The 25,496-nt window shown below is 46.9% G+C and overlaps 3 protein-coding genes across 13 annotated transcripts in view; 2 read left to right on the top strand and 1 right to left on the bottom strand.

The window, feature by feature from the left end:
- Window positions 1-132: 132 nt before the first annotated feature.
- asb16 (ankyrin repeat and SOCS box containing 16) lies at window positions 133-3,308 on the bottom strand. 2 transcript variants are annotated; one of them, XM_035614327.2, is made up of 7 exons: window positions 2,466-3,308; window positions 1,918-2,265; window positions 1,570-1,837; window positions 1,045-1,453; window positions 858-941; window positions 676-786; window positions 133-573 (listed from the first exon to the last, which is right to left on the bottom strand). In XM_035614327.2, the coding sequence occupies exons 2-7, from the start codon at window positions 2,258-2,260 to the stop codon at window positions 388-390; spliced, it is 1,401 nt and encodes a 466-aa protein (XP_035470220.1). In that variant the 5' UTR covers window positions 2,261-2,265; window positions 2,466-3,308; the 3' UTR covers window positions 133-387. The 2 variants fall into 2 exon arrangements, with proteins under 2 accessions (XP_035470220.1, XP_035470221.1); XM_035614328.2 differs by having other exon boundaries at window positions 1,918-2,253.
- A 223-nt stretch (window positions 3,309-3,531) lies between these two features.
- Window positions 3,532-14,332, top strand: hrob (homologous recombination factor with OB-fold). 9 transcript variants are annotated; one of them, XR_004785846.2, is made up of 13 exons: window positions 3,532-3,746; window positions 3,877-3,927; window positions 4,051-4,872; window positions 5,015-5,098; window positions 5,951-6,085; window positions 7,137-7,245; window positions 9,296-9,381; window positions 9,491-9,613; window positions 9,729-9,912; window positions 10,452-10,508; window positions 11,146-11,228; window positions 11,352-11,407; window positions 13,180-14,332. XR_004785846.2 is itself a non-coding variant. In XM_035614322.2 (11 exons), the coding sequence occupies exons 1-10, from the start codon at window positions 3,711-3,713 to the stop codon at window positions 10,505-10,507; spliced, it is 1,662 nt and encodes a 553-aa protein (XP_035470215.1). In that variant the 5' UTR covers window positions 3,532-3,710; the 3' UTR covers window position 10,508; window positions 11,146-14,332. The 9 variants fall into 9 exon arrangements, 4 of the variants coding, with proteins under 4 accessions (XP_035470215.1, XP_035470214.1, XP_035470213.1 ...); XR_004785847.2 differs by lacking the exon at window positions 11,146-11,228; XR_004785844.2 differs by having other exon boundaries at window positions 11,352-14,332.
- A 914-nt stretch (window positions 14,333-15,246) lies between these two features.
- Window positions 15,247-25,496, top strand: part of asic2 (acid-sensing (proton-gated) ion channel 2) — a 228,478-nt gene continuing 218,228 nt past the window's right edge. Inside the window, exons 1-2 of one of the 2 annotated variants that reach the window (XM_035614325.2) lie at window positions 15,247-15,525; window positions 18,014-18,634. In XM_035614325.2, the coding sequence (XP_035470218.1) occupies window positions 18,062-18,634 (573 nt within the window). In that variant the 5' untranslated portion in view covers window positions 15,247-15,525; window positions 18,014-18,061. Of the gene's footprint in view, window positions 15,526-17,060; window positions 17,406-18,013; window positions 18,635-25,496 lie in introns of those variants that run through there. The other variant, XM_035614326.2, reaches the window with a different exon arrangement.

The following is a 25,496-nucleotide window of genomic DNA, read 5'->3' as shown; positions in this document are numbered from 1 at the left end:
GGTAGTTGGCGATTAATTCAGTAGTCGATTACTAATCGTTTAACAGTTGCAGCTCTATATTCATGGCACAGTGGCACAATGTAATAGTCTAAACACACCAAATAAAAGTAAACAAGAATCATTAAAATGTGCTTGAGTAAAAGTAAATAATTTATACATACATGCATATACACACATACATATAGCTGTATAGCATCATATAAAACTCATATGAAGGAAAATGTAAAACAACAATAATCCATTCGTAGTTGCTTGTATTTCCTTCAAGAAAGTCCACACTAAAATAAAGATTTTTTTTTTTCAATTATACAATTACATTTTGGAATCAGTACATTTCAGACAGTGTTTATGAAAATGCAGCCCCCTGTCATCTCAGACAACATGGAGTCACTGGAGCGTCCCGTCGTCACGCAGCAGCACATAATCCCTCACAGAGCTGGGAATGTCCAGTTGACCGACTGCTGAGTAACACTGGGCCCCGAGGTGCCGGCGTAACGCACATCGACAGATGTGCTGCAGAGAGCGAGGCTGACCACTCCGCCGAAGCACCAGCTCGAAGAAAGGCCGATGTTCCTGCAGGGAGGAGAGAGGGAGAAGACATGAAAACGATGGAGCTCAGGTCAGGATGAGGAAAGAGAAGAAACAAGAAGTGATTCAACGCGGCAGAGAGCTCACCTCAGATATATCAGCGGACAGAGAGTCGATCCAGTCACAGGGAGGGACGGATGTGTACGAGTTCAGCATCACCTCCAGAGTGGCAGGAGAGAGGACGCACTGCTTCAGCATCTTTAGGGAGGACAAGACAAGTCAAAGAAGCTCTCTATTAGTATTCTCTCAGTGTGGTTGCTGTACCGAACCTTTGGTGGAACACACTTGGCTCCGTGGTTCAGAAGTGATCGTGCTATGGCTTCTGGTTGCTGGTCCAGGTAATCCTCCACCACCTGAAGAAACAAGCACAGAAGTGTTTGTCTTAAAAAATCATAAACTTTACTTGTTTGCTCTTTCACCCTTCCTGAAAATTCACCCAGCCCATATCTGCCATACCTGCAACAGACAGTCCATCGGTGTGTATCCAGCACTGTTTGCGACGTCAGCCTTTGCTCCGTGCTGCAAGAGGACGTCCACGATCCTGGAGGAGCAGTTTGCGCAAGCGTTGTGCAGAGGCGTGTGCTGCTTCCTGCCCGCTGTTCTGGGGTCGGCGCCTGCACCCAGCAGCATCTGAATCACCCTGAGGTAGCGGCCGGACTCCGACGGCCTCTCGGCTCCGGAGCAGGCGGCGTTCAGAGGAGTCTCCCCCTCTCGATTTGTGGCCAGCACGTCTGCGCTGTGGCTCAGGAAGAGCTCCACGTGCTCCTCGAGGCCTCGCCGAGCCGCCACGTGCAGAGGCGTGAGCCTCGACTCGCTCATCCTCACGTCGACTTCTGCACCTCCCTCTAACAGCATCTCGGCACAGCTGAAACAAAAGTGTACACATTTCTGATCACACGTGCATCAACATCTACATGACTTGACTTCAGTGAACCCTGAGGGCAACCAGCCATCAGTGACTTCAGCTCCGTCGTTACTCACAGGAACGACTGGGCCGAGCTGCAGAGGTGAAGGGGAGCACTGCCGTCTGCGGTCAGCAGTTCAGGGTCTGCTCCGTGAGAAAGCAGCAGCCTAACGCAGACTGCGTGGCCGCCCATGCAGGCGTCGTGGAGGGCCGTGTTGCCTCCGGGGTCGTCGTTCACCTCGGCTCCACGAAACAGCAGCTCCTCCACACACCCTGCGTGTCCTCTGCTGGCGGCCAGGCGTAACGCTGACGTCTGTTTCACCCTGGAGCTCAGTGTCCACATGCCTGACAGAGGAACAAAAAAGAATAAAAAACAGTCAAATACTACAAAATGTGTGCGTAAGATGAAAACAAAGAGGTCTTACCCATCTCTGGAGCCCACACCATCTCCTCATGCACCGTCTCCATCAGAGCGTTGACCATTGCTGAGTCCTTCAGCACCGCGTACACTCCCTTCATGTCTCCGCACATGAAGGTGTTGTGGACGGCCGTGTCCCTGCACCGGAGCTGGGGTGGAGGGGCCCTGACCTCCTGGAGCCGCCGCTGCTGCGGCCTGGGAGGAGGCCTCGGGGCTGGGGGCAGTGGGGCCCGGGTCAGGGCTCTCCTGTGAGCCAGCGCCCGTCGAGCATCCTCCCACTCCTGCAACTCCTGCTCCAGCCTCAGAGAGCGCAGTGACGTGGACGTGAACGGAAACGTGTTCCCTGACATAACACCTTAGTGTCAGCACAAGAGAAATTACTCACACAGCTTTGTAAAAGAACACAGGTTAGAAAAAAATAAATGGTTGAGTTTGATTTAGTTTTTGTTCTGAGCTTGAACTCCATAAATTAAATTGCCTAAAGCAATAAGGTCGCAGCCTAGACACGCTGGGTAGTGTTGTTTGCAGAAATGGTCGCCTACAACTGCTACTCACCTGGAGCTGCTGTAAGCCACAGGCGCCCAGGTAGAGGACAAGCAAAAACTTATATAACTGTAATAATCTGCTTCTCAACTCAAAGTTAAACCACCCAATGCAACGACCTCTCTCTCTGTGAGCTCAGTCACAAGATTGTTGCTCAAACACAACTTCAGCACTAGGTATTAATAGACCAGAATGCAAGCTGACACTTGACTTGTCCAGTATAACCACTAGATGGAGGCATTGGTCCAGCATGCAGCTGAACAAAACAGCCAAGAACACCAAAGAAACAAAGAAACGTCAAGATGTCAACATCCAAATTTTAGTCACAACTTTTAAAATGTGTCCTAAACAATAACAATATTTTGGTTTGCAACTTTTGTTTTTCAATAGGCAGACAATTATTTTTTTTAATGGTTATTTTTTTTAAATCAAGCCATTGATAGCTTCCTCATGATCTAAACACATGACGAGGACATTTGCACTGTGACATTTAATGTAATTTCCTATAAATCTGAAGTTTGGACATGCAGTGAGTCATCATGCAAACAATTTTTGCAAATGGACTGATGGAAAAAATATATTCTATGGACAGTTTTTCACTGTTTACATTACTTACAGATTATGTCAAGTTGCTTTCTTGTTGTAAAAATGCAAAAAAAAAACAACGAAAAAAATTGATAAGAAAAAGATCAGAATGGGTTTTTTGAACAGAAACACTTAACTGTTTCTGACAAATCTAACAGATAAAAAAGCAAAACAATCCAATTATAAAGTCCATTTGTTGCTAATCACAATTAAAAATATATATATTTCCAGGTTTTCTCATCCACGTTAGCTTCGACGTTGATTTTAATATTTCAATTTGCTGTCAGTACTTCTATTGCGTAATATTTAATGTCATAATCCTGGTTATAGTTAACATACGAGACCAGGAAACGCACAAAACAAACATGCTAGCTAGCTAGCTTAAACGCGGCGACGGACGCGCTGAGGAGTGAATCATCTCGCTCCGCTTCGACGCTCTTCGTGTTAACGTGTCCTACGTCATCACGTCGCGTTTGAACGTAGCGGCGCGACAACGAGCAGCAGCCGAGAGGAAAAAAAAAAACTTTCTCGTATTCAGCTCGTGGCGTTTGTTTGTTTGTCAAAGTTAATAAAAAAAAAGAAAAGACAACTCATTATATTTGTACACGGCCGTTGAATGGCATCCGGCGACTTACTGAGCCTGATCAGAAACGGGTTTCATCGCGACATCCAATGACAGCGATGGTAAGTGAGCTAACCCAGCAACCGGTGAGCTAACGATGCTAACATCAAATGCTAATAACACACTCGTTTTTTTCGTGTAATAACGCTCAATTAGCATTGTCATGTTATGTACCCGGATGTTGGTTACACCCGCGTGCCGTCCCCTGTGTTACAGACGTGCAAACTAAACGGCCTGTTCAGCATCGGGGAGGACTTCGATGACGAGGTGACTCCCAGTAAAACACACACCTGGTTTCAGCCTGTTACTTCACTGTGACGGCCGCTCGGTCGGTAACACAACGACCGTCCGTCTGTCCCTCGTGTCTCACACTGTGCGCGTGTTCCCCAGGACCTGCTCGGGACAGACTGGGATGTCCGCCCGGCGTCTGGACCGACCGATGCGGCAGCTGCTGCTGGACCAACTGTTGCCATGGGCTTGAGGCAGCTCTCCTCCTCATCCTCCTCCTCACAGCATCCCCGTCCTCCCACGCTGAACAACACTAACCCGGCATCGCCTCGGAGCCATGCGACCGCTGGGGGGTCGCCGAAGCCCTGTGTGGCTCAGGACGATTTCGACGACTGGGACGTCGACCTGGCAGACCTGGACGAGTGTGACGGCCAGCTGGGTCAGCCGCTTCGACCTCCCGCTCCCACGCCACCTGCGCCCTCGGTCGAGCCTGCAACTTCGGCCAAAGCGCTCAGACCCCCGACCTGCGGGGGGATTCGGACACTACCTGGCGGGACGTCGAGGGAGCAGCTCGGCGCCGCACGCCAACCTGCTGCTCACGTGCAATTTCCAGTTCCCCGCCCCTCTTTCCCATCAGCCCCTCCACAGAGGCCGCAGGTTTTCCCCGGCTTCACCGCGACTTCTCCCGCCCAGAGCCCCATTTCCAGGACTATCATCAGGCCCCAGCCGCCACAGAGACAGTGGGCAACTCCTGGACCCTCCCCTCAGACTCGTGGCCTCTTTGAGACAGTCTCCCCGGCACGTTCCCCTTCCCCCTCCTCCTCCTCCTCTATGAGCCCTTATCCCCTTCACACACCGGTCCTCACCAACCGCCTGGTCCAGCTGGTGTCCGCCTCCTGTCGGCTTCCCAAGAGGCCTCGCTCGGAGCCTCAAAGGTCCAGGACACGACGGTTCCCCGGCCCCGCCGGATTCCTGCCACAGCAGGTTAGTGCCACCTGGCCGTGGTTCTCTTCCTCTGCCGTGCATCTGAAACTCTTACATCTGTTTGTGTCTTCCTGGTTGCAGACAATAATGTTGTGGCGTGCCATGTGATGTTTCGACTGCTCTCTCTCTCTCTCTCTTTCAGCCGCAGAGTGAGAGCCTGGACGACGTGGTGGTTTCTGTCCCTCACATTCCTGCTCACGGTGCCGTGGCTCGGTCGCCAAGCCAGGTAATAAATCCACTGACAGAGAAGAGGGGGAAAAAAAAATCACTTTTAATCATTGTTTGTTTTATTAAACGTCAGAATATAGCGGCATAAATATCCCAAAACCTTAACCGACATAATCCTGTGTCTGACGAAATGCTCATTTCCACCCTGATGAAACCAGTGTCTTATTGCTGTTTCTTCTAATTGGCTAATAAATTATGAAATGTTTTTTCTTCTTGTGACAGACATGTCACAAGAAAACGTAGAATTTCTACGCAATGCTTCGGTAAAACCCGCGTAGAAATTTCCACACTTTCCTTTTCTTCTCTGAAACAAAAGTCACTTATTTCGTGTTTAAAAAAAAAAATCTACAATTAGAACAAGTTCCCATGTGGAGCAGAGGAGTGGGGATGACACCATGGCTCTCTCCTCCTCCGCCTCTCGCCCAGTGCATGCTGGGATATAATTGGATGTTTTGACGACAAGTGAAACAGGAAAAAGACCTTGTATTTTGTGCTTTTGATTGTTTACATGACTATTTTAGTTTTAGCTTTCAAACAAAGTCTTATAAAAACACCTCTGGATTTTATTATTCCATAATAACAACAATGCTGTGATATTTCTGACATGACGTGTGAAGACGTGTTTAGGTTTAGTTTTTCTTTTTGAGCGTTTGAGCAGCCGTAGGATGATGATTTTGATCGCATCAGAAATAAATGTTTTGACAGGAATGAGTTAAAAAGGTTTGTACGTGCACACTGAGCAGCGCGAGGTCTTTAATAAACCACAAGGACTACAAGTCTAGAGTCATGTCAGCAACCTAACCCCTTTATTTTCTGGGGGTGACTCAACTGTTCCATCTGATTTTTAAAGGCTTCCGCCTCACAAAATGAGGAAGACGAGTTCAGAGGCGGAGCTTGGGAAGCGATGAAGGCAGAGATGGGATTGGATGAGAGGAACCCGTCGTGCTTCCTGCGGTCCTACAGTGTGGTCATGGTGCTTCGGAAGGTGATTTGCTCTTCACACGCTTTCCCCCCTGTTCAGTTACCTAAAACACAAACCACCCTAGAACAGTCTTTACTCCAACACTGTAAATGTGTTTGCTGATATTTAGGTCAAGCAGTTTATTTCATTATTCCTCCTTCGATCATAACAGACTGTGTGTCGCTGCTGGAAGTCTGCCGGCGTAATCAGGACAAATGTCTCCCTGCGCCGGAGCTGTTGTGTAATTATGAACAGTACGATCACTCATCAATCACTCTAATGGAGACTCCTTCTGTGCGCCGGCCTCTGTGGAATAACTCACCAGTGTTCTTGAGCGGCGGTGGCGGCGGCAGCAGCAGTGAGGGGCTCACACGTGTTGTCTCCGGCTTCATTGACATGCACAGAGTCACCGGCAGGACTCGGGCCGAGCTCAGTCGGGTTTAAGCTGTTTACACAAAATAAAAAATAAACACGCAGCCCTTCCCTGCTTCTGTTGACTGAACAATAATATGCCATGTCCAAGAGGGAGAAAAATGATCCCGACAGCAAATAACTGCTCACTACTGCTTGTTTTATTGACAGAAACTAAATCTCCAAACACACAGTCTGACATTTGTCCTGATGACGAGAACAGAAAGTGAGACGGGGAAGATTTAAGGCTTAAAGGTGATTAGATTATTTAATAGATTAAAGTATAAGGACAGAGATTAAATATATTTCATAAATAAAATTGAAGTCGTTTGTGTTGCTGTTCAACACCGTTCATACGATCACCAGATTTGACCAAAACAAAGAATTTTAATTAAAATAGTAATTGAAACATTTAAGTTACAGAACCAAGTTAAAAAAAGCATTGAAACTTGTGTCAAGAAGCCAGTCTATTAGTTATTGATTGTGTGTGTGTGTGTGTGTGTGTGTGTGTGTGTGTGTGTGTGTGTGTGTGTGTGTGTGTGTGTGTGTGTGTGTGTGTGTGTGTGTGTGTGTGTGTGTGTGTGTGTGTGTGTGTGTGTGTGTGTGTGTGTGTGTGTGTGTGTGTGTGTGTGTGTGTGTGTGTTGTTCTCTCTCCTCAACGTAGGCAGCACTGAAACAGCTTACAAAAAACAAAGTGCCCAACATGGCTGTGGTTCTGAAGAGCATCATCCACACCCACGCTGACGCCAAGGCTGTGTTTAAAGACCCCACAGGTACTGTAAACACACGAACACACACAGCTAACATGTGTACACATTTGCAAATAAGGGGCAGAAAATAAACGATCTTGTCGCTGGCGAAGAAACGCCCCTGGCTCCAAATAAACTGTGAACTGTTGGAGAGAAAATAAACGTGTTAAGTGTTTGTGAATAACAAAGTGTGTGTGTGCGCGTGCGTGCGTGCGAGAGCAAGAGAGAAGTGATGGAGAAGCTGTGAGACGTTTGCGTCAGATATGAGCAGAGTTCACACACGCACACACACATATCTATATACAGTATCCATCCATTCCAGATAACATCTATCCTGCTTCTCCGTCTTCTTTACCCTTTTTCCGCCTGACCCTCAGCTCACTCTGCCTGTTGCCATGGCCCCCAGATTACCAACACTCAGGTGTGGATGTTTTACTCCACACCGGATTTAAGTGCTTAATACTGATTCAATTGCAGTAGATTGGCATCAGTGGTGGGTGGGCGGGTATTAAGTGCTTCTGACACCACGAGGGAGCGTGTCTGTTAGTAATGTGCCTCCCACCCACCTGTCGAGAGGCTTGCAACTTTTTTCCAGACGGTTATCAGGCCTGTGGCTGATTATACAGCTGAGAAGATTATCAGGTTAGTCGAGCTACAAGAACTCGACTGACGACCATTTTGATATGTTCGGTTAATCCTGTAAGTCATCGATAAAGCAAGAACGCAGAGGATCGAAAATGAAACATGTTTATTAGAGGGGCCGATATCGTTATAAGGTATTAGGGCGGTAACTTACGATTATTTTCATAATCGATCAATCTGTTGATTATTTTCTCAGTTAATCGATTAGTAGTTTGGTTCATTAAATATCATAAAATTGTGAAAAATGTCGATTGTGTTTCCCAAATCCCTAAATGATGTTTTGTTTTGTCCAGACGCCAAAGATACTTAGTTTACTGTAACAGAGGAGCAAAGAAACCAGGAAATATTCACATTTAAGAAGCTGAAATCAGAGAATTCTGACTTTTTTTTTTTTACCATAAAAACTACTTGAACTACTACTTGAATCGATTACCAAAAGAGTTGGTGATTAATTTAGTAGTCAACTACTAATCGATTAACTGTTGCAGCTCAAATATATATATATATATATATATATATATATATATATATATATATATATATATATATATATATATATTTAAGTGTTGACACGGATATGTCTCGTATATATATTATCGGCCAATTCATATATTGGTCAGGCTCTAATCATTATTGTTTTTGGAACAGATTTTATTCTCAGTCCCATTCTTTTTTCAACACATGCAAAAAAAATTGCAGACTTGAGTCGTTTCTACACATTTACAAACTTTACATTCCTTACGCTGATTTTTAAGATGTTTACAAAGGTCGGTTAACGACTACAAACTCAATATTTTGTGAACTTTGATGCACAAAATCTCATTGACCCTAATTCGAGCCCAGAGGAGAGCAGGGCGAAGAGAAGCTGAGGGGTCTTCAATAACATAACGTTTTTTTTTTTATAAAGATAATCAACATGAGGCGGTTAATTTGTGATATTGTGGGGCTGCCAGGAATGATGATAAATATTGGAAACACTGAGCAGTGTAAAAAAATATTTACGATTCTTCACAAGCCTCTGGTGGGCCGCCGCCTCCTCTACAGTCGCTGCACATTTTCAATCTTTTATAGCTGATATGAAAAATATGTGACTAAACAGCTGCTTATTATCACATTTGGCAGTTGCCGAGCAACATTAGCATTTATTTGGGGTATGGAGCGCTGGTGTGTGTTAGTTTACACCAACGGCTGCCTCCTGTTCGAGGGCGAGCTCGAAACCAAAACAGAGAAGTTATGAAGTTATGGACTGTGAAAACCAAATGAGTCCGAAAGACTCTCAAACGCCCCCGAGGGGGGAAAACTGCAGAGTGGAGTGATTTTTATCTGTGGGTTCGTTACCTTTTCACGTTGCATCTCGTCATTTGTTTTCATCGTGACATGAAAGTATTGATTACTTATTTGTGGTCGATGTTCTCAATGTGTTTGACTGAAGGGGAGATTCAGGGAACGGTGCACCGGCGTCTCCTGGAGGACCGAGCGGAGGAGCTGAAGGTCGGAGCCGTTCTGCTGCTCAAACAAGTAAAACTAATCTCTTTTTTTTTTTTCACTCGCCATGGTCACTGAGGTCAAGGACCTCGTTGTTTTTTTCTCCAGTTCATCGGAACCCTCTGTCTTTGCTTGTGAACAGGTGGGCGTGTTCTCCCCCTCCCATCGTAACCATTACCTGAACGTGACGCCGAACAACCTGCTGAGGATCTACACCTCAAACGGAGTGTGCCTGTCCTCCACCCAGCTCCCCCCGCTGGTCCTGGTGAGCGGCTGCAAAAAAACTATACCACAATACCGAATCCCAACAAATATTAAATCTGTCATCCAGAATGTTTCTGTCAACCTGTTCCCTCAAAGTAATTTTTCTCTCTATTCAGGAACCAATGTCGCAATCACCCGCTCAGCCGCCCGCCGTCCACCGGGAGCCGGTGTCTCGGATGCATCTGGTGTTTGACGAGGAGGATGACGAGGGACAGGAGGAGGAAGGATGCGCAGAGCTCGTCAAAGACCCCCGAGAGCCTGCCGGGCCTCCAGCACCGCAGGGCACAGGCTGGGATGCAGGTGGGGGCCCTCATCATAAATTACACTTGTGGTGACGGGGAGAAAAAGATTCATCCAAATTTCAGAAATGTCTTGAGACATAAACATTTGACTTTCAGGTCCCAAATCCAATCTGACTGTAGTAAAAACAACGACAACAGAAACTTTTTATTCTGATTAATCTTGTTTTCTTTTTATTATTCAGTCATAAAGATGTGATGATTCACAACACAAGAGAGCAATGCTGGTGTTTGAGATTAAAATAGATTACATGATTACAACAGATTGAAAAAATTAAAATAAATCCAGAAATCATAACAGGATACCTCGTCCCCCTAAACTACACTTGATTAATGTTGTAAAAATTACACATACAACATTTCCAGCCAATAACCTCTCTCCCCTCAGCCCTGTCTGCTCCAAAATGTCTGACATCATCCTTTACTTTCACATCTTTCCATGACAAAGTGTCATCAACCCTTGTTGCACTTGAAGAGGAGTGAATGTGATGTGATTCTTTCCTTCTCTCTCCTCGTGTCTGTTCTCCGTCCGTTGTGCAGATGACGACCTCGACGAGCTGCTGGGCGAGTTACCTGAGGACACCTACAGCCTCTGATGTAACTTCACATCTGCAGAAATACATACTCAGTCTCCACAAACCTTATTTCTTTTCCTGACATCGCCTCTTGAAAATCATAGCTGTCTGACCACAGACGAACCCGAGATATAAAATATTTATACGTCTACTGTGTTCAGTACAGTAAAAAAAAAATGACCAGAGGACAGTCTGGAGTTCATTTGTAGTTTCGTGTCTCGTTGTTTTGCATCATCGTCGATGATTGATGTGTCAGAAGAAGCCAACAACACGCTCATTAATTAATTACAAACCTTCAGAAATCAACCCGCTTTGATTTCGGCTCCACTTCTTACAGTCTCCAGAAGACTATAATTATAATTAGAGATTGTGTGTGTGTGTGTGTGTGTGTGTGTGTGTGTGTGTGTGTGTGTGTGTGTGTGTGTGTGTGTGTGTGTGTGTGTGTGTGTGTGTGTGTGTGTGTGTGTGTGTGTGTGTGTGTGTGTGTGTGTGTGTGTGTGTGTGTGTGTGTGTGTGTGTGTGTGTGCGTGCGTGTGTGCGTGTGCGTGCGCGAGGGCGCAGCATTGATTTACAAATTATGCATAATGAAAGCAAAGTGCAGCTTTTTGGAAAATTTATCTGGTGCATTTAGTTTTTTTGTCCTCGTCCTTCCTTTTCAGCTGTGTCCGTTTATCAGAGCTCTTCAGTGCAGAGGATAATCTGACCCGGCCTGTTACCGTATCTGAGGTTTCCTGGCAGCGAAGTAATCGCACAGTCCCGTGTTGATTTTTTACTCGTGGACCACAGAGACTCTTCAGCTCTGCCGGAATCAGGGCGGAGTCGCACTGTGACTAACGGGGGCTCTTTACGGTGGCTTTCCTTACAGGATCCAGACTCTCCTCCACTACCCCTGCCCCAGAAAGAACGACGTTACGGATTCAGGTTAATCCTCGGCCCCGTTGTCGTTTTGTCTGTGATGCTGCTGCTGCAGACATTTCCTGGCTTGTGTTCAGAAGAGACAGAGGGAGAAGGGGACGGAGGGGGGATGATGAAATAGGATGTTTGTAGTCATCCCAAACACTTCTGGCTTTCCCGTCTTAGCTGTGTGACTGAGATAAGTTCACAGCAGAGTCGGCACGTATTTGCTGCTTTGACTCAAAACCTATGCACAATTGATCTTAAATAAGACGATGACGATGGCTGTGAGGGTGAAGTTCTGTCGCGTGAAGTTCTGTCGCGTAGCTTTAACTTGGGGGCATTTTACATCCATGTGTAGGAACTTCTCCTGTCCTGCTCTCGCTTCAAACAATTGGGAGAGATGTACGCAAAGGGGAACACTTCCAAACAGTTAAACTGCTCACAACGGGTGTCAGTGCCGAGCTCTTTTACCTGTGATGACGGGTCACAAGAAGATAAAGTAAGAAACCACCGTCGTACATTTCTAGTGTTGTGTACTGCAGAGTATCATATCACCAGCAGGGGGGAGCATTTAACACCCTCCCATGACGATTCAGGTCCTTGTGGACATCATTAGTCAAGTTCATAGCTTTATGGGAGCGTAGATATCCAACACCCAGTAAAGAGTCAAGATGATAAAAATCCTAATTGAAGGGGAACTTACTGTGTGTGTCTGTATGTATGCGCGCCCCTTCCCTTATCTGCACGTCTTCCAATTAAGACCTCCACAAAAAGGGGGAGGCTCGCTTCCAAAAAAAAGTCTGCAGCGATTGCTCCCCAATCTGGAATAATTTGCCCTTCGACTTCAAGCGCCTCTCGCCCGTGGTAATAACCGAGTGTGTGCCCAGTCTGTATCCAAATCTGGCACTAACACATCCTAATTATCTCCGGGTAACTGCATATTATTTTTTTCATAATCCATTAGGATAGTCGGGGAGTGTAATTACTCGGTACGAGAAGTGCCTTCTGACCGACAAAAAAATAAATTACCTTTTTTTTTTTTAAAGAAAAGGATCCTTATCTATGGTTTACTCTGGTCCCAGGAGAAGAAAAAGAACTTTCTCATCTTTGATGTAAAGTACTGTTAACTCTCTGAGATTTGAGAAGCCCTGAAATATCCAACAGGCATCTTTTTTAATAAGTTCTTCTGTCTCCGGTGGATCGACGGTGACTCACACTGGTTTTTGGAAAATTGGAATTTTGCTACAGTACGAGCTGAGACGGAACAGAAAGATGTGGCCTGTTCACGACAAATGACATCAGTGAACATGGGACTTTCCACTGGTCATGTCATTGATACCAATGACTGTTAAATTCATCCGTCTGACAATATTGGATCAAAAATTAGAGAAATGTCTCAAAAATGTGAACTTTCGGACTCATCTCATCTTAAATCACTGTGAGTCTTTGTTCCACATCTTCTCTTCTCTGCAGTTAGTTTTGCAATTTTTTTTTCTGCAATTTTGCTTAAAATATGTAAATTACAAACATGTATAATTTGTACATCATACCTATATGATCTATGTTTACAATGGAAAAATGTCTCCAAGGTAAAAGGAAAAAAATAGGGATATTTGAACTACTGTTCCATGATGGTACAACACATTTCATAGTACAGAACATGATTTATGATTGAAAGCACAACAATAGCTTGTAAATGGATCTGCTGTTTTCAAGGAATTATCTTTTGGAATTTTATTTTGTATTTTTATTTTCCTATAGTACGTTAAATACTGTATGTTTATGTATGACTACAGGTTGCCGACATGTTAGAGGAAGAAACTGAAGAAATGAGGAACGTTTGCAAATCCAGATGCTTCTTCCGAAACAGAGCAGGATGGTCCCCTGGCTGAATTATTAAGTATGAGCGCAATGTAAATATAATACAATGTGGCCTTCACAGTCATCAGATGTCAACCTGACTGACCTTTTTGGCGGGTGACGTGTCGCATTGCCCTTCCTGAAAACACAGATTATTGTATATCATTTGGGAGATTTGTGTTCATCCATCTAGTCGAGTTTTCAGGTGGCAGCATTTTCCAACGATACTTTTAAATTGTGTTTCCTTTAACTTGGCACTCGTCCATATGCAAACCTTTTGCCGTGTGACACCTAAACTGTATGACTGATCATCAGCCATCCAGAATAATCCCAAGTCAAGAAGGCAAATGTACATCTTCATCCACTGATGGAGAGAATAAAGCTCATATTTCATAAATGTTGCACTAAGCTTTGCAAGTGTTAACGCCTCGCAAATGAATAAAGGGAAGAATATGGTTGAGGCTAACAAGGGCTCACGACATTAATAATACTGTGGATGGAAAGTTGGCTGGATGCATGAAGCCGGATAAGATTTGCTAGAGCACAAAGCCCTTTATTTTCAACTCTGGAGACCCGTTAACTCCCTGTAACACTGCGCTCGTTACCTCGCTGGGAAAAAGGGGGGAGATTTGCTTAATTAAGTTGTTAAGAAACCGGCAAAAAAACCCTGCAGCTGTTTGAGACCACAGCAAATTTAATTTTGGAGACGCACCGTGATCTACTGACAGTGTGTGTGTGGGTAAGATACTGTTCCTTTCGACTTCACTCAATCTTTACTTTTAATAAGCTGTTCTGTGTTGTTGCAAATTGGTGAAATTAGCCCCCGAGTGCAAAGAGGTAGTCAGATATTCTATAAGATGCACATGATACATGCTGCTGGTGGACGACATCAAGGCTACGATCTCCAGAAGAAAATGAAGAGGAAGCATCATTACACATGTCTACTGTGAAAGCAATAATTGGTAAATGCTGCAGGTTAATCATAAACTGGTCATTAAAATACATTTTTGAGTGTTGTTATTCCTGGACTTTGAGAGCAGATGTGGTACAGTTTTGATATTCTTAACAATAAAAATATGATTTTATTGATTAAGATGCTTGTGAAATGTTGGAAGATCCTAGTTCCCACTTGTGAAGTCGGAATTAGGAGAACGTCGCATTCCAAGTGCTTTGTTGTCGGAACGAATTAAAAAAAAAGCTGAAACGGCTAATATAATAAGTTTACACCACAATAGCAGACTAATAAAATATAGTTCTATATCAAGTTAAATGTACATAGATTACAGATTAAAATGATGTACTCAAGCAACGGCTAATACTTGTTGAACTGTTAAAAATGAAGAATTAGCCACTTTGTAATTACAAGTTGAAGGGGCGTTCATGTGCAATTTTCAAGTCTGCAACTCGTAATTACCATAATTCCGACACCACATGAAGGCAGCATGAGTCTTCAACTATCAAATTAATTGGTTGGTTTATACATTTAAGCTTTGTGTGTTTAAAAAATGGACATTTACTATCAACATATGTCAGTAAGGGTTTAACATGGTGGCGTTATATTTGTCTTTCTACTTCCAACCAACTGACAACTATGGTCAAATATAAAAACACAAAAAAACAACTATGGTCAAATAAAAAAATGAAAAACGATGGCCAAATGAAAAACCCCAAACTATGGTCAAATAAAAAACAACTATGGTCAAATAAAAAATAAATAAACGATGGTCAAATGAAAAAAACAAGAAAAACAACTATGGTCAAATTCAAAACAACAACTTTGGTCAAATAAAAAATAAATAAACGATGGTCAAATGAAAAAAACAAGAAAAACAACTATGGTCAAATTAAAAACAAGTGGTCAAATAAAAACAAACAAAAACAACTATGGTTGAATAAAAAAAACAAAGATGGTCAAATGAAAAACAACAACAAAAAACAACTATGATCAAATACCCCCCCCCCCCACCTATGGTCAAATAAAAAAAACAAAACACCCCAACTTTGGTCAAATAAAAAAAACAAAAAAAACAACTATGGTCAAATGACGCCGTTTCCGGCCGCCATCTTGGTTGATTTCGGCCGTTTGAGAGACACCTGTCGATGGAAGGAGGAGGAGGAGGAGAAGTCCTCGAACGACTTCTTACACAAGGTGAAATGTCTGTTTGAGTGTTTTGTCCAACGCTACGTGGAGTGAAGGTGACAGACGACGACTGGAGGATTCGTTTTCGTTTGGAAGGAGGAGAAGAAGAGGAGGAGGATTGAAGCGACACTGACTCCACCAGGTGAGGAACCAAACGATTAACCGCCAACAAAACGTCCAGTCTCTCCCGACTCGACAGCTGCGTGGATAAGACTCATCAGAACTATTGAAAAGCCTAAAAAATAACATTACAACAGAAAGTAAGATATGAACTGTCGTTAATTATTACGTGTAAATCAGCTGTTGAGCAAGGAGCAGCTATAGCACACATGAACTAAAGCTAATTGACATTTATTATAATTTTCTTTGAATTATTGATCAATGTCTTGCCCTTTTTTTGCTGATGGATGATTCAGTAATAGGTCAGCGAATGATCCGCTAACACGTTGGGTCTTAAGATGTCTTTCATATTTTAAGAAAGGGCTGATATTCTAAACCATATTTCGGTTATCAATTTGCTGATTTGTGATTTTTTCCCGATTGATGAATTAACTGAACCGAAGCTCTAAATAGAATTGTAAGTAGTTACATTAAAACCATGTACTTCTTGAATTTATATCCTAATATTTTTTGTTATAATCTTAGAGGTATAAAGACATGGCAGTTTGATTTTGGCTTCCCATTCCTCCTTTTTAATCACTTAATTATGGCGTGTGTAAATGAGTGCGAGTAGAAAAACAACACGGCATCCTCAGTCATCCATTACTTTTAATTAACGCTTCTGTGTTTTCCCAAATTGCTGAAATGAGCCGAATTAAATGTCAATCATTTTAGAAAAAAAATTTCTTCCTCAGCCGGCAGTTCGGACTATTTTCCAAAAGTGAGCATGAATCTTCAGTCGACCTCTCGTCTGTACGACGACGTGACCCACTCTCGTTGTCTGTCATTTTCTTCTGCGTGTCCGTCTCTCGGTCTCATTCAGTGCAGTTCTTTGCCGAACGCGCTGACGTGACGACGTGATATGATTTATTGTTGAAGGTCGGGTCGACAAACCGCTACCCGGTCTCCATTCAGTCCAAATCCTCGACCCAGGTCTTGATTTATTCTCTCTTTTACCACCTAGCAGCCCTCACACCTTCTTTTTCTTCTCCCCCGCTTCCCCCTCGTACATCTTCCCACACTGGACTCTTGGTCTTGATTGATAACACAAAGATACTCACGTTATGTTCAACATTTCGTACTTGTGCCATTTGACTTTTTCCCCTTCAGTTTTCCCATCTTCTGTTTGTCCTCATCCCTCCCCTCGACCTACATGCCCCCCCCCCCCCCCCCCACGTCTCCACTTCTGCTTCACTTCCCATCACAAACCCTCTCATCCTTGACCAAGCAGCCTCCACTGTGTACCCCCCCCCCTCCCCACTATCTGTATCTGCGACAGCCTCCTGTTTTTGCATCCGTCCATCCATCACTCTGTTTTTGCGTTGACAAGATTTGGAAATATGAACGGCCGAAAGACAAATGAGGCAAGGTGGAGGAGGAGGAGGAGGAGGAGGAAGCCTGTTCAGTGAGAGACCTGGCTGTGGAGAGAGCAAGCGAGGAGAGTGTCGCCTACCCTCCTCCTCACCCCCTCCTCCCTCCCTCTACACTCTCTCGCCCCCTCCTCGCTCGCCCTCTCTGTGCGAGCATGTGTGTTGGTGTGTGTGCGACTCCCGTCTCTCCCGGCTCCGCCGTTGTCCACCGCCGCCACAGATGAGCCAGGAAGAGGAGGGAAAGCGGATGTATCTGGCCAGAGGAAAAGGAAAAACCGGAGGAGTTTGGGATTCGGCGTGCGAGACTCGCCAGCGGCTCTCATCATCAACTGCACGCTCTCTCTCTCTCTCTCCCCCCCCCTCTCCCCCCTTTCCCTCTCTCTCTCTTCTTCTGTGTGTGTCTCTCTCTCTGTCTTTCAACACGCACACTCTCAGACTCGCACACACACTCACGCTGGCTGGATGTCTCCTCGCTAGGCTGAACGAGAGAGAGGTGCTCAGGCTTGTCTTTAGTTGTGTGTGTGTGTGTGTGTGTGTGTGTGTGTGTGTGTGTGTGTGTGTTTGTGTGTGCGTGCGTGTGCGCGTGTGCGTGTGTTTGAATCGGAGAGATGAGTCGGGACGTTAAACACACAGAGGCATCTTTGATTGGCTCGCGGCTCAAGTGACTCTCACCTCCTCGCTCCGGGTGTCACAGAGGAATTACCTCCTGGATCTTTTTTTGTCAATGAAATTGAGCAGTCAGCGAGGGCGACGGGATGGTCCGGGGGGATGGGGGGGGGGCAGTTTGGGATTTGTTGATTGGCTACGTGTGTGAATGTGCCGTGTGGTGTGTGGTTCGAGCTGCCGGCAGTTTCAGTTAAGTCTCAGCTCAGGGGATTGATTGAAAGTGGAGGTGCAGAGGATGAAGATGCCCCGAAGGAACATCTTCATCCTCCGTCTCTTACTTTACGTGGCAGTTATTTGTCATTTATTTCTCTTTGCCTTCGTCTGTCGTGTTTTCTGTGACGGATTCTGCGGTCTGCCCCCCCCCCCCCCCCCCCCCCGTCCGTTTTCCGCTGTCTTATCGCGTGAATCTAAATCGCTTCCTCTCCGTCTGCGCAGGTGTGAGTGCACCTGAGGCTCTCTGGCCGAGGCGCTGGAGGGCTGACGATGGATCTGAAGGAGAGCCGTGGCAGTCAGGGCAGCCAGGAGAGCTCCAGCTTGCGGCCCACCTCCTGGCAGGCCTTCGCCCACGCCAGCACGCTGCACGGCCTGCGCTTCGTCTTCCCGTACGGTCCGCCCAGCGTGCGCCGCTTCCTCTGGGCCACGGCGCTGCTGGCCTGCGTGGGCCTGCTGGCCCTGGAGAGCGCCGAGCGCCTGGCCTACTTCCTCTCCTACCCGCACGTGACCAGCGTGGACGCCGTGGTGTCGGGCAGCCTGGTCTTCCCCGCCGTGACCGTGTGCAACCTCAACGCGCACCGCTTCGGCCGCCTGACGCGCAACGACCTCTACCACGCCGGGGAGCTCCTGGCGCTGCTGGACGTGCACCTGAAGATCCCGCAGCCGCACCTGGCCGAGCCCGACGTGCTGGCGTCGCTGCAGGAGAAGGCCAACTTCACCCAATACAAGCCCACGCCGTTCAGCATGAGGGAGTTCATGGAGCGGGTCGGCCACGACCTGGGGGAGATGATGCTCTACTGCCGCTACCAGGGCCAGGAGTGCGGCGCCGGCGACTTCAAAACCGTGAGTCCGCCGACGATGTCGCCGTCTTGTTAAAGGTCAAACCCTTGTTCGGGGGTTGGTCGCGGGCCCAGCGCCTCCGTTGCCTCGTGACACCCCCCCCCCCCCCCCCCCCCCCCCCGCGCCGTGGTGTAGAGGTGTTGCAGGCATTTCTCTATCCTCCTCTTCCTGCCGGTGAAATGACTTGATGTTTGCTGATAGCTGCTCCCTCTCCCTCCCACGCCGGTCGCGACTCTTGTTGTTTGGCTGCACAGATTGAATCTGGGCCTTTGTTCTGCTCGGCTGTAACCTCGTCGTTCCTCAGCCTTCACGTAATAAAACGGTGTTCACTGGCACGTGCGGCCGTGCAACAGGTGGGGAGCGTTTTTTTTTTTCAGTCGCTGGAGGAAAGTAATTGTTTCGTCTCGGGCCACAGTAAAGTACATTCAACCCCGATTCCCTCTGCCGCTTTCTTTACTTTACTTCCTGCAGCCAAGCTCTTCTCTTTCTCCATCCCACTGCAAATCAAATTGTGTACCCGCTGGTTTCTATGGCGAAAACAAATGCACAATTCTTTGCATGTTTGCTGCCGTTCATTACTTGAAATGTGGCCTATTTCGGCTCACACTGTGGGGAATGTCTGACCTTGTGAATGAATGACCTGACGTCTGCTCCGTTTGTTTCCTCGGTGACAAACAGAATGTCAAGGAAGATGCTTTTTATCGTCTTCCGAGATAACTCTGCAAGTCGTCGCCAAGCGTTTCGTTGCTGGTGTTTTCGATGGATTCGCAAGGTTTCAGCTGCTGAGTGCTGCTAAAGATGAGCTCATCACGCTGAACACCAGGTCTGCATGACAGTTGTTGGCGACGCGTTGTTGTTGCTGCCTATAATAACAGTAATAATGTAACTATGACTAAAATTGGGGGTTGATGTAATTGTATCGAATCCAAATCTTGTCACGTCCCATCTTCACTCTGAACTTTCCACATTTACGAGCAGCAAAAGTTACGACTAAACCGCAAAGATTAGATTTAGACCTGTAGTCGTCACCGTTTGTTGAAGTATTTATGCATTCGGTCAATTTTTTAAAGCCTTATATTTCACGAGCTACATTTATTCAAATACTGGAAAGTCCTGAGTCCCACAACCGTGAAGTGGATGAGCTCAAAAATATCAATATTATGTGACTGGGAGCATAGATTACTGTGGAGCTGTAAACTGGAGTTACAGTGAGAGTTACAGTAAGGGCAGGGTGGGGTTGACCTTTCAGTTGACCTTTTTGGTGCGTCAGGTGATTTACAATATGTTTTATTAGAGATTATTCAGGTGACGTCTATTCCTACTTCTCCTTAGCCGATTCATCGTTTGATCTATGAAATGTCGTAAAATATTTAAACAATATTCAAATGTCATGTTTTACCTTGAAAAAAAGGATATTAGTAGTGATGAGTCATCAGAACAGTTGGTTATTTTTCTGTCGTTTAACGAAGTGCTTATTGGACCTAACGTTTCGTCTATAGTGCCCCATCGTATTGGATCTGGGTGTTTTTCTTTAGAAGGAACTGGAAGACACATCCAGATTGGAACTACCAATCGCAGTGCAACGCCAACTAGGACAAAAATATCCCACACAACGACACAAGTTTGATGATGGGTAGACTTGAGAGGAATCCAGTGGCTTCCTGGTACATTAGAGAAACACACATTCAGGTTTCTTCCACTCGGTTTCAGTGAGCGTTTCCCTGTTTCCTCTCATCACATGGGTCTTGTAGAGCAGAACTGTCTCACAGTATCATGGCGAAGGGTAGTGTAATGGCCAGCGGTCGACCGACTTTCTATTTAAAGCCCCGGACGCCGACTCCAGCTGGTCCAGATCCTTATCGACGAGATGTTCTTCTCGTTTGTCCGCCTGGAAACTGACCAGCGACGCGCGACGTAAAGGCCCCCCCCCCCCCCCCCCCCCCCCCCCCCCCCCCGTCCGCCCGCCTCTCCGGGAATCTGATGCGCCGTGATGAGCTCTTCAGTCGTCGGCCATTAACGATGGAGAGCATCGATACTGTTAATGTGCCTCGGTTGTGTGTTAAGACATTGAAGCTCCTTTGTCTGCCCGATTGGCTCGTGCTTCACCCTGAGAGATGCTCGATGCACCGAAGCTAATTGGAAACACGACAGTGGTGGATTACACGTTCGGGCCGCAGTGGTCTTCTGTTCGCGCCTCCCGCTGCAGCTCTGGTCCACGTTGCCACGGCGAAGCTACGAGGGAGCTGCTCCCCGCTCGTGTCTTCTCTGGGTCAACATGTGATTTTATTTCCCCCTGTGTTGAATCCTCGGGGAGTTGACGCCAAAGCTTTTCTCCACTTCTCCACGGAGTCTCAGTGTGACTCCCCTTAGTAACCGTCCTGCACGTTTCCTGACACACGCCTTTGACCCGGAGCTGAGTTCAAAGATAATCATGTTGACAGGGAGGCTACTAGAAGGCACCGTCATCCTCGTTGCCCTCTGCCTGTTGCTGCTGCCGAGCTCCTCTCGACTTCTCCCCTCTCCTCCCTGGACGACTCGCTCTGTCTCTCCTCTCTCCGTCACTGCAGCGACAGACGCACCTCTCCGCCGCCTTCTGTGAGGAAACGGGGGGCGGGGGGGACGAGTTCCCAACCCAAAAATAGAAAGCTGCTTGCATGGATGCACTTCGACACATGCACGGAGATAAACACATAACGTAGACGCACTGATATCTATGTATACATGACGACGCACGCACGCACGCACGCGCGCACACACACATATGCACATATGCACATACGCAAGCACGCACACGGGCAGAGGGGCGACATCACCATGACACTCCGGGGACCCGAGTCAGCGTTTGAGTGACATTGTGATGAACGGCCGCGGGGAGGATCGTGGGGTTGTGAGAGTCGCTGTGATGGAACTGGAGCAGAGCTCTGCACAAAAGGGAGAAAAAAAAAGAAAGAAGAGAGAGATAAATGGCATCAGCGTGCACATCTCCACCTCGTACGCTTCGTGCTGTGTGGTCTCCTCAGATGTGCACACGGCTCGTCTTGTTGATACGAGAGCAATCTTTGGCAACAGCCTCCACCTCAACCTGATTTGTCCCTAATGAGCAAAGAGTGCTTATTAAAGATGAATCAGGTGGGGGGGGGTTAGAGATTCTCTGAAACGGCTTCATCTGTGGATCAACGCTTCTCACTGAACAATGTACACAATGTACACATCTGGGCCAAACAAATAACAAGAAATATATAATATATATATATATATTTTTGTGCACAGAGAAGCAACAAGTTTGTTTACAAAAATCATATTTTGTCGTGACGTTGCAGTTGCACAACGCTGGAGTCAAACTGGAGCGACTGAGGTGAGAGAGGTAGAGCAGGTGAAGATTAGTGGGTGACACCACTGACTGTGGTACAGAAGACGGGAGGTTTGATTCCCGGTCATGGCCCTTTAGTCAATTATTAGCGATGCACCGAAAAAGAAAATTGTTGGCCCTCACCGAGCAAAATGAAACACTTGGCCGAAAACCCAATAACCGAATAGTTTTTGTTTTGTTTTTACTTTTTGCAGTTTTTCATTTTTTGCCAAATTTTTCAACGTTGCATAAATTTGCCTCAATGTGCATTTTACATTTTTGTCTTGATTTTCAAGTAAAATAAAGCAACTGAAAAAAGTACTATTTATAAATATTTATATTTACATTCCAGCAGACATTATACCAGCAAAGCACAATATAAATAAATAATGACAAAATAAATTACTTGCGTCCGGTTCCGGCTGCATTATCACACGGCTGAATATTTGTACCCCTGTGGTGAAATATTGCTATTTTAAGAAGGATGTGCGCCGTGGTCAGTTTTGAATAGATCGTGTGTGTGCATGAGAATTAATGGACTCAACCGTCTCGCCCGTGCTTTGTTTTGCCGCGCGCGCGATTGCAAACCGCGTGTCAGGCGCTGATCGATCACGCTCACAAGCCACATCGGTGTCGGCCGGAGTGAATTAGCGCCGTTCGCTCGCTGCACTGCTTCCTCTGTATAGACGTGATACCCGCAGCACTGCAGGCCAGAGAGAGGACCCTATCGCCCATCACACGCCTTAATGTGGAACCTGATAGCAGCCAGACCCTGAGCTCTTCATCACGCAGACACTAATTATCCTCTCGTCTGTTCCTCCTCTCACCACGGCCCCTTCGCTGGATGAGCTCTGCCAACGTAGCGGCGCCGGCTGTTTACAGCCTGGGCAATTAGCCGTCTACACGCAACCCGTGGCCTTATCGCCTCGCGCGGCCATTATCTTTTTTTTGGGGGGGGGGGGGCCCGGCTCTCGCTCCGGCGCCGGCTCTACGACAGAACTCCCGTCAGTCACGCGCCGGCGGAGGGTTGTGTGCTTTTCTCATCTGTCCTCCCACTACCACGGCCCGGGGAGAGGCTGCGTTTCATCATCTCCACATTCATTTTCCCAAACAATCTGAAAGCTTCAAAACGCTTGACATTAGTGGACGTAGCGTATGAATCAATAATGTGCCATTACCGTGGCATTTTTACATTGCCGGCGGGCGTTGTGTCCCGAGTCTCTTTAAAGGGCATGGGGAGTGCCACCGCCACCCATGACCTCACCGCTCTAATACCCCCCCCCCTCCCTTCCCCTCGGAGACGCAGAGGAAACCTGTTCTAGTTAACCAGTGTGGAAGAAGAGCTGGAGCGCAGCCACAGACCCGACAGCTCTGTGTGTGTGTGTGTGTGTGTGTGTGTGTGTGTGTGTGTGTGTGTGTGTGTGTGTGTGTGTGTGTGTGTGTGTGTGTGTGTGTGTGTGTGTGTGTGTGTGTGTGTGTGTGTGTGTGTGTGTGTGTGTGTGTGTGTGTGTGTGTGTGTGTGTGTGTGTGTGTTTGTGTGTGTTGAGGCGTACGGCAGCAGGGTTTTTACTTCTCCTCAAACAACTGCTCCTGATTGTGGGAGCTGCACTGTGACAGTTTGGGGTTTTGTGATTAATTAGACGATTAAATGAGTAATTTCGTTTTTTCCTTTTTTTCGCCTCCGACAAAAAAAAAAAAAAGTATGAAAGTTTTGCAAGCTGAGTTTTTAATTATGAGAAGGTTTCACAAATGTTTTTTTTCTTCTTTTCTTCCCCTGTTGCCGCAGCACCGTGGTCTGTTGCGAGGTTACAGCGAACACAAAGGTTTATTTATTGATACCCTGACCTCTTCTTCTTCTTCTTCAGGTGTTTTGTTAACTTAATGAGCTCTTTTGCCGTTCTGTAATCATTGTAATGAGGATGTGCTTTGAATAAAACGGAGCCTGGAAGGTGACATGGCCGTAATTTTCCCGCAAGTGCGGAGTGAATTAGTAAAACATACAGTATGTACTGAATGCATATTAACCTCTTTTATATCTATTAGTTATAACCTGATGATGGCTTTTGACTTCCCCACAATACTGCTCTTCCTGTTGCTCTCTTGTTCCCCGCCATGTCTCCGTCTTCTTCTTCTCCCCCCCCGTCTCCATAATTCACCAGCGGGTCTGAGCCTCAAACCAGGTGTTGAGAAAGCATCCGATGCTCTTTTCGTAAACGGGCCGACGGCTTCTCCGCTGACTCTCCCCCGGTCCTTCTCCTCCACCCGTCTGTCTCGCTGTAATCTGGGTGAAGCTGAGCTCGTTTGATCCCCGTGTTCAGCCTCCCGGGCCCGTTTGCCGGGACAAAGCGGTGTCAGCCGCCGCGATTGGAAGAGGGGCCGCCGCTTTGAAGGGATCTCTTGATCCGTCGAGTCCCACTGTTCTTTTCCCCGTGAGGGCAAAAGCACAATTATAGCGAATGTACGAAAGCACTTGATGCCACTTGCGCGTCTCCTCTGCTGCGACAGCTCACACATTATGACTTTTCGAATCTTTTTACCGAACATCCCACGTGACTCGCACAAGGCCGGTTGGAGACGGACAGATCTCAGCGGTGGTCGGATTTGCGGCCGCATCAACCCGACCCTTGTGACCTCGCGCATGACAGGCCGGCGCGAGCCTCCGTGGATTCACCGGCACTCGGGAGCTTCATCCTGTGAATTACACGCAAATGAGCAGCCTGACATCGGCGCAAACAAAACCTGTTAACTTGTTTATTCTGTTCACACTTTCCTCTCTTGTTACCTCCAGTTCCTCTTTTCAGTCTCTCTCTCGGTCTAATAATATCTTGTTAAGCTTGGTGTCAGCGCTGCCGTCTTCACTTTCGCTCCTCGGCAATCGACACTTAGTTCTGCTTTGGCAGTTGCCGCCTCGGTTTCCCTCGCCATCCATTATTCAGGGGAACGTTTGCTTGGATGTCCTCGGATCCGCATCCAAACTCCAGTCTGCCAAACCGCACGCGGCACCGCTGGGCGACGGGTACCATTAGTTACCGTCTCCATCATGTCACGCTGCCACAGCGCTCCCCGCACCGCTGGCGGTCGATCCGGGGGCCCGGTTGTTTGGTGACGAGACGAGCGCGGCCCCGCGAAGCGGACGTGCCGGCTCATTGTCGGCAGTCAGGTCGCCGGTGGTTGTTGCGTTTTTGACTCGTGATGAAAATGTACTGACAGCAGGCGGGCGGCAGAGGCGGAGGATGCTGTGCGTGAGGAAGACTGACTGACTGACTGGCAGGCGTGGATTTAGACGTGTGTTAATATCACAGTGGGCTGAAGGGAGGTCGCTGACACCGTAAGTGGTGCCGACCTCACGTCCGGCTGAAGTGTGTGTGTGTGTGTGTGTGTGTGTGTGTGTGTGTGTGTGTGTGTGTGTGTGTGTGTGTGTGTGTGTGTGTGTGTGTGTGTGTGTGTGTGTGTGTGTGTGTGTGTGTGTGTGTGTGTGTGTGTGTGTGTGTGTGTGTGTGTGTGTGTGTGTGTGTG

The sequence above is a fragment of the Scophthalmus maximus genome, chromosome 17, assembly GCF_022379125.1.
Source record: "Scophthalmus maximus strain ysfricsl-2021 chromosome 17, ASM2237912v1, whole genome shotgun sequence".
Taxonomy (NCBI): domain Eukaryota; kingdom Metazoa; phylum Chordata; class Actinopteri; order Pleuronectiformes; family Scophthalmidae; genus Scophthalmus; species Scophthalmus maximus.
The sequence above is the reverse complement of the archived record's forward strand: the minus strand, read 5'-3'. Positions and strand labels throughout refer to the sequence as shown.

Coding starts and splice junctions, on each gene's coding strand:
- asb16 (XM_035614327.2), bottom strand. CDS start 2,260: ATGTCAGGGAACACGTTTCCGTTCACGTCCACGTCACTGCGCTCTCTG. Junction 1,454..1,569: donor AGCTCGGCCCAGTCGTTCCT/GTGAGTAACGAC, acceptor CTTTTGTTTCAG/CTGTGCCGAGATGCTGTTAG. Junction 574..675: donor TGTCCGCTGATATATCTGAG/GTGAGCTCTCTG, acceptor TCCTCCCTGCAG/GAACATCGGCCTTTCTTCGA.
- hrob (XM_035614321.2), top strand. CDS start 3,711: ATGACAGCGATGGTAAGTGAGCTAACCCAGCAACCG. Junction 5,099..5,950: donor TGGCTCGGTCGCCAAGCCAG/GTAATAAATCCA, acceptor TGATTTTTAAAG/GCTTCCGCCTCACAAAATGA. Junction 7,246..9,295: donor TGTGTTTAAAGACCCCACAG/GTACTGTAAACA, acceptor GTTTGACTGAAG/GGGAGATTCAGGGAACGGTG.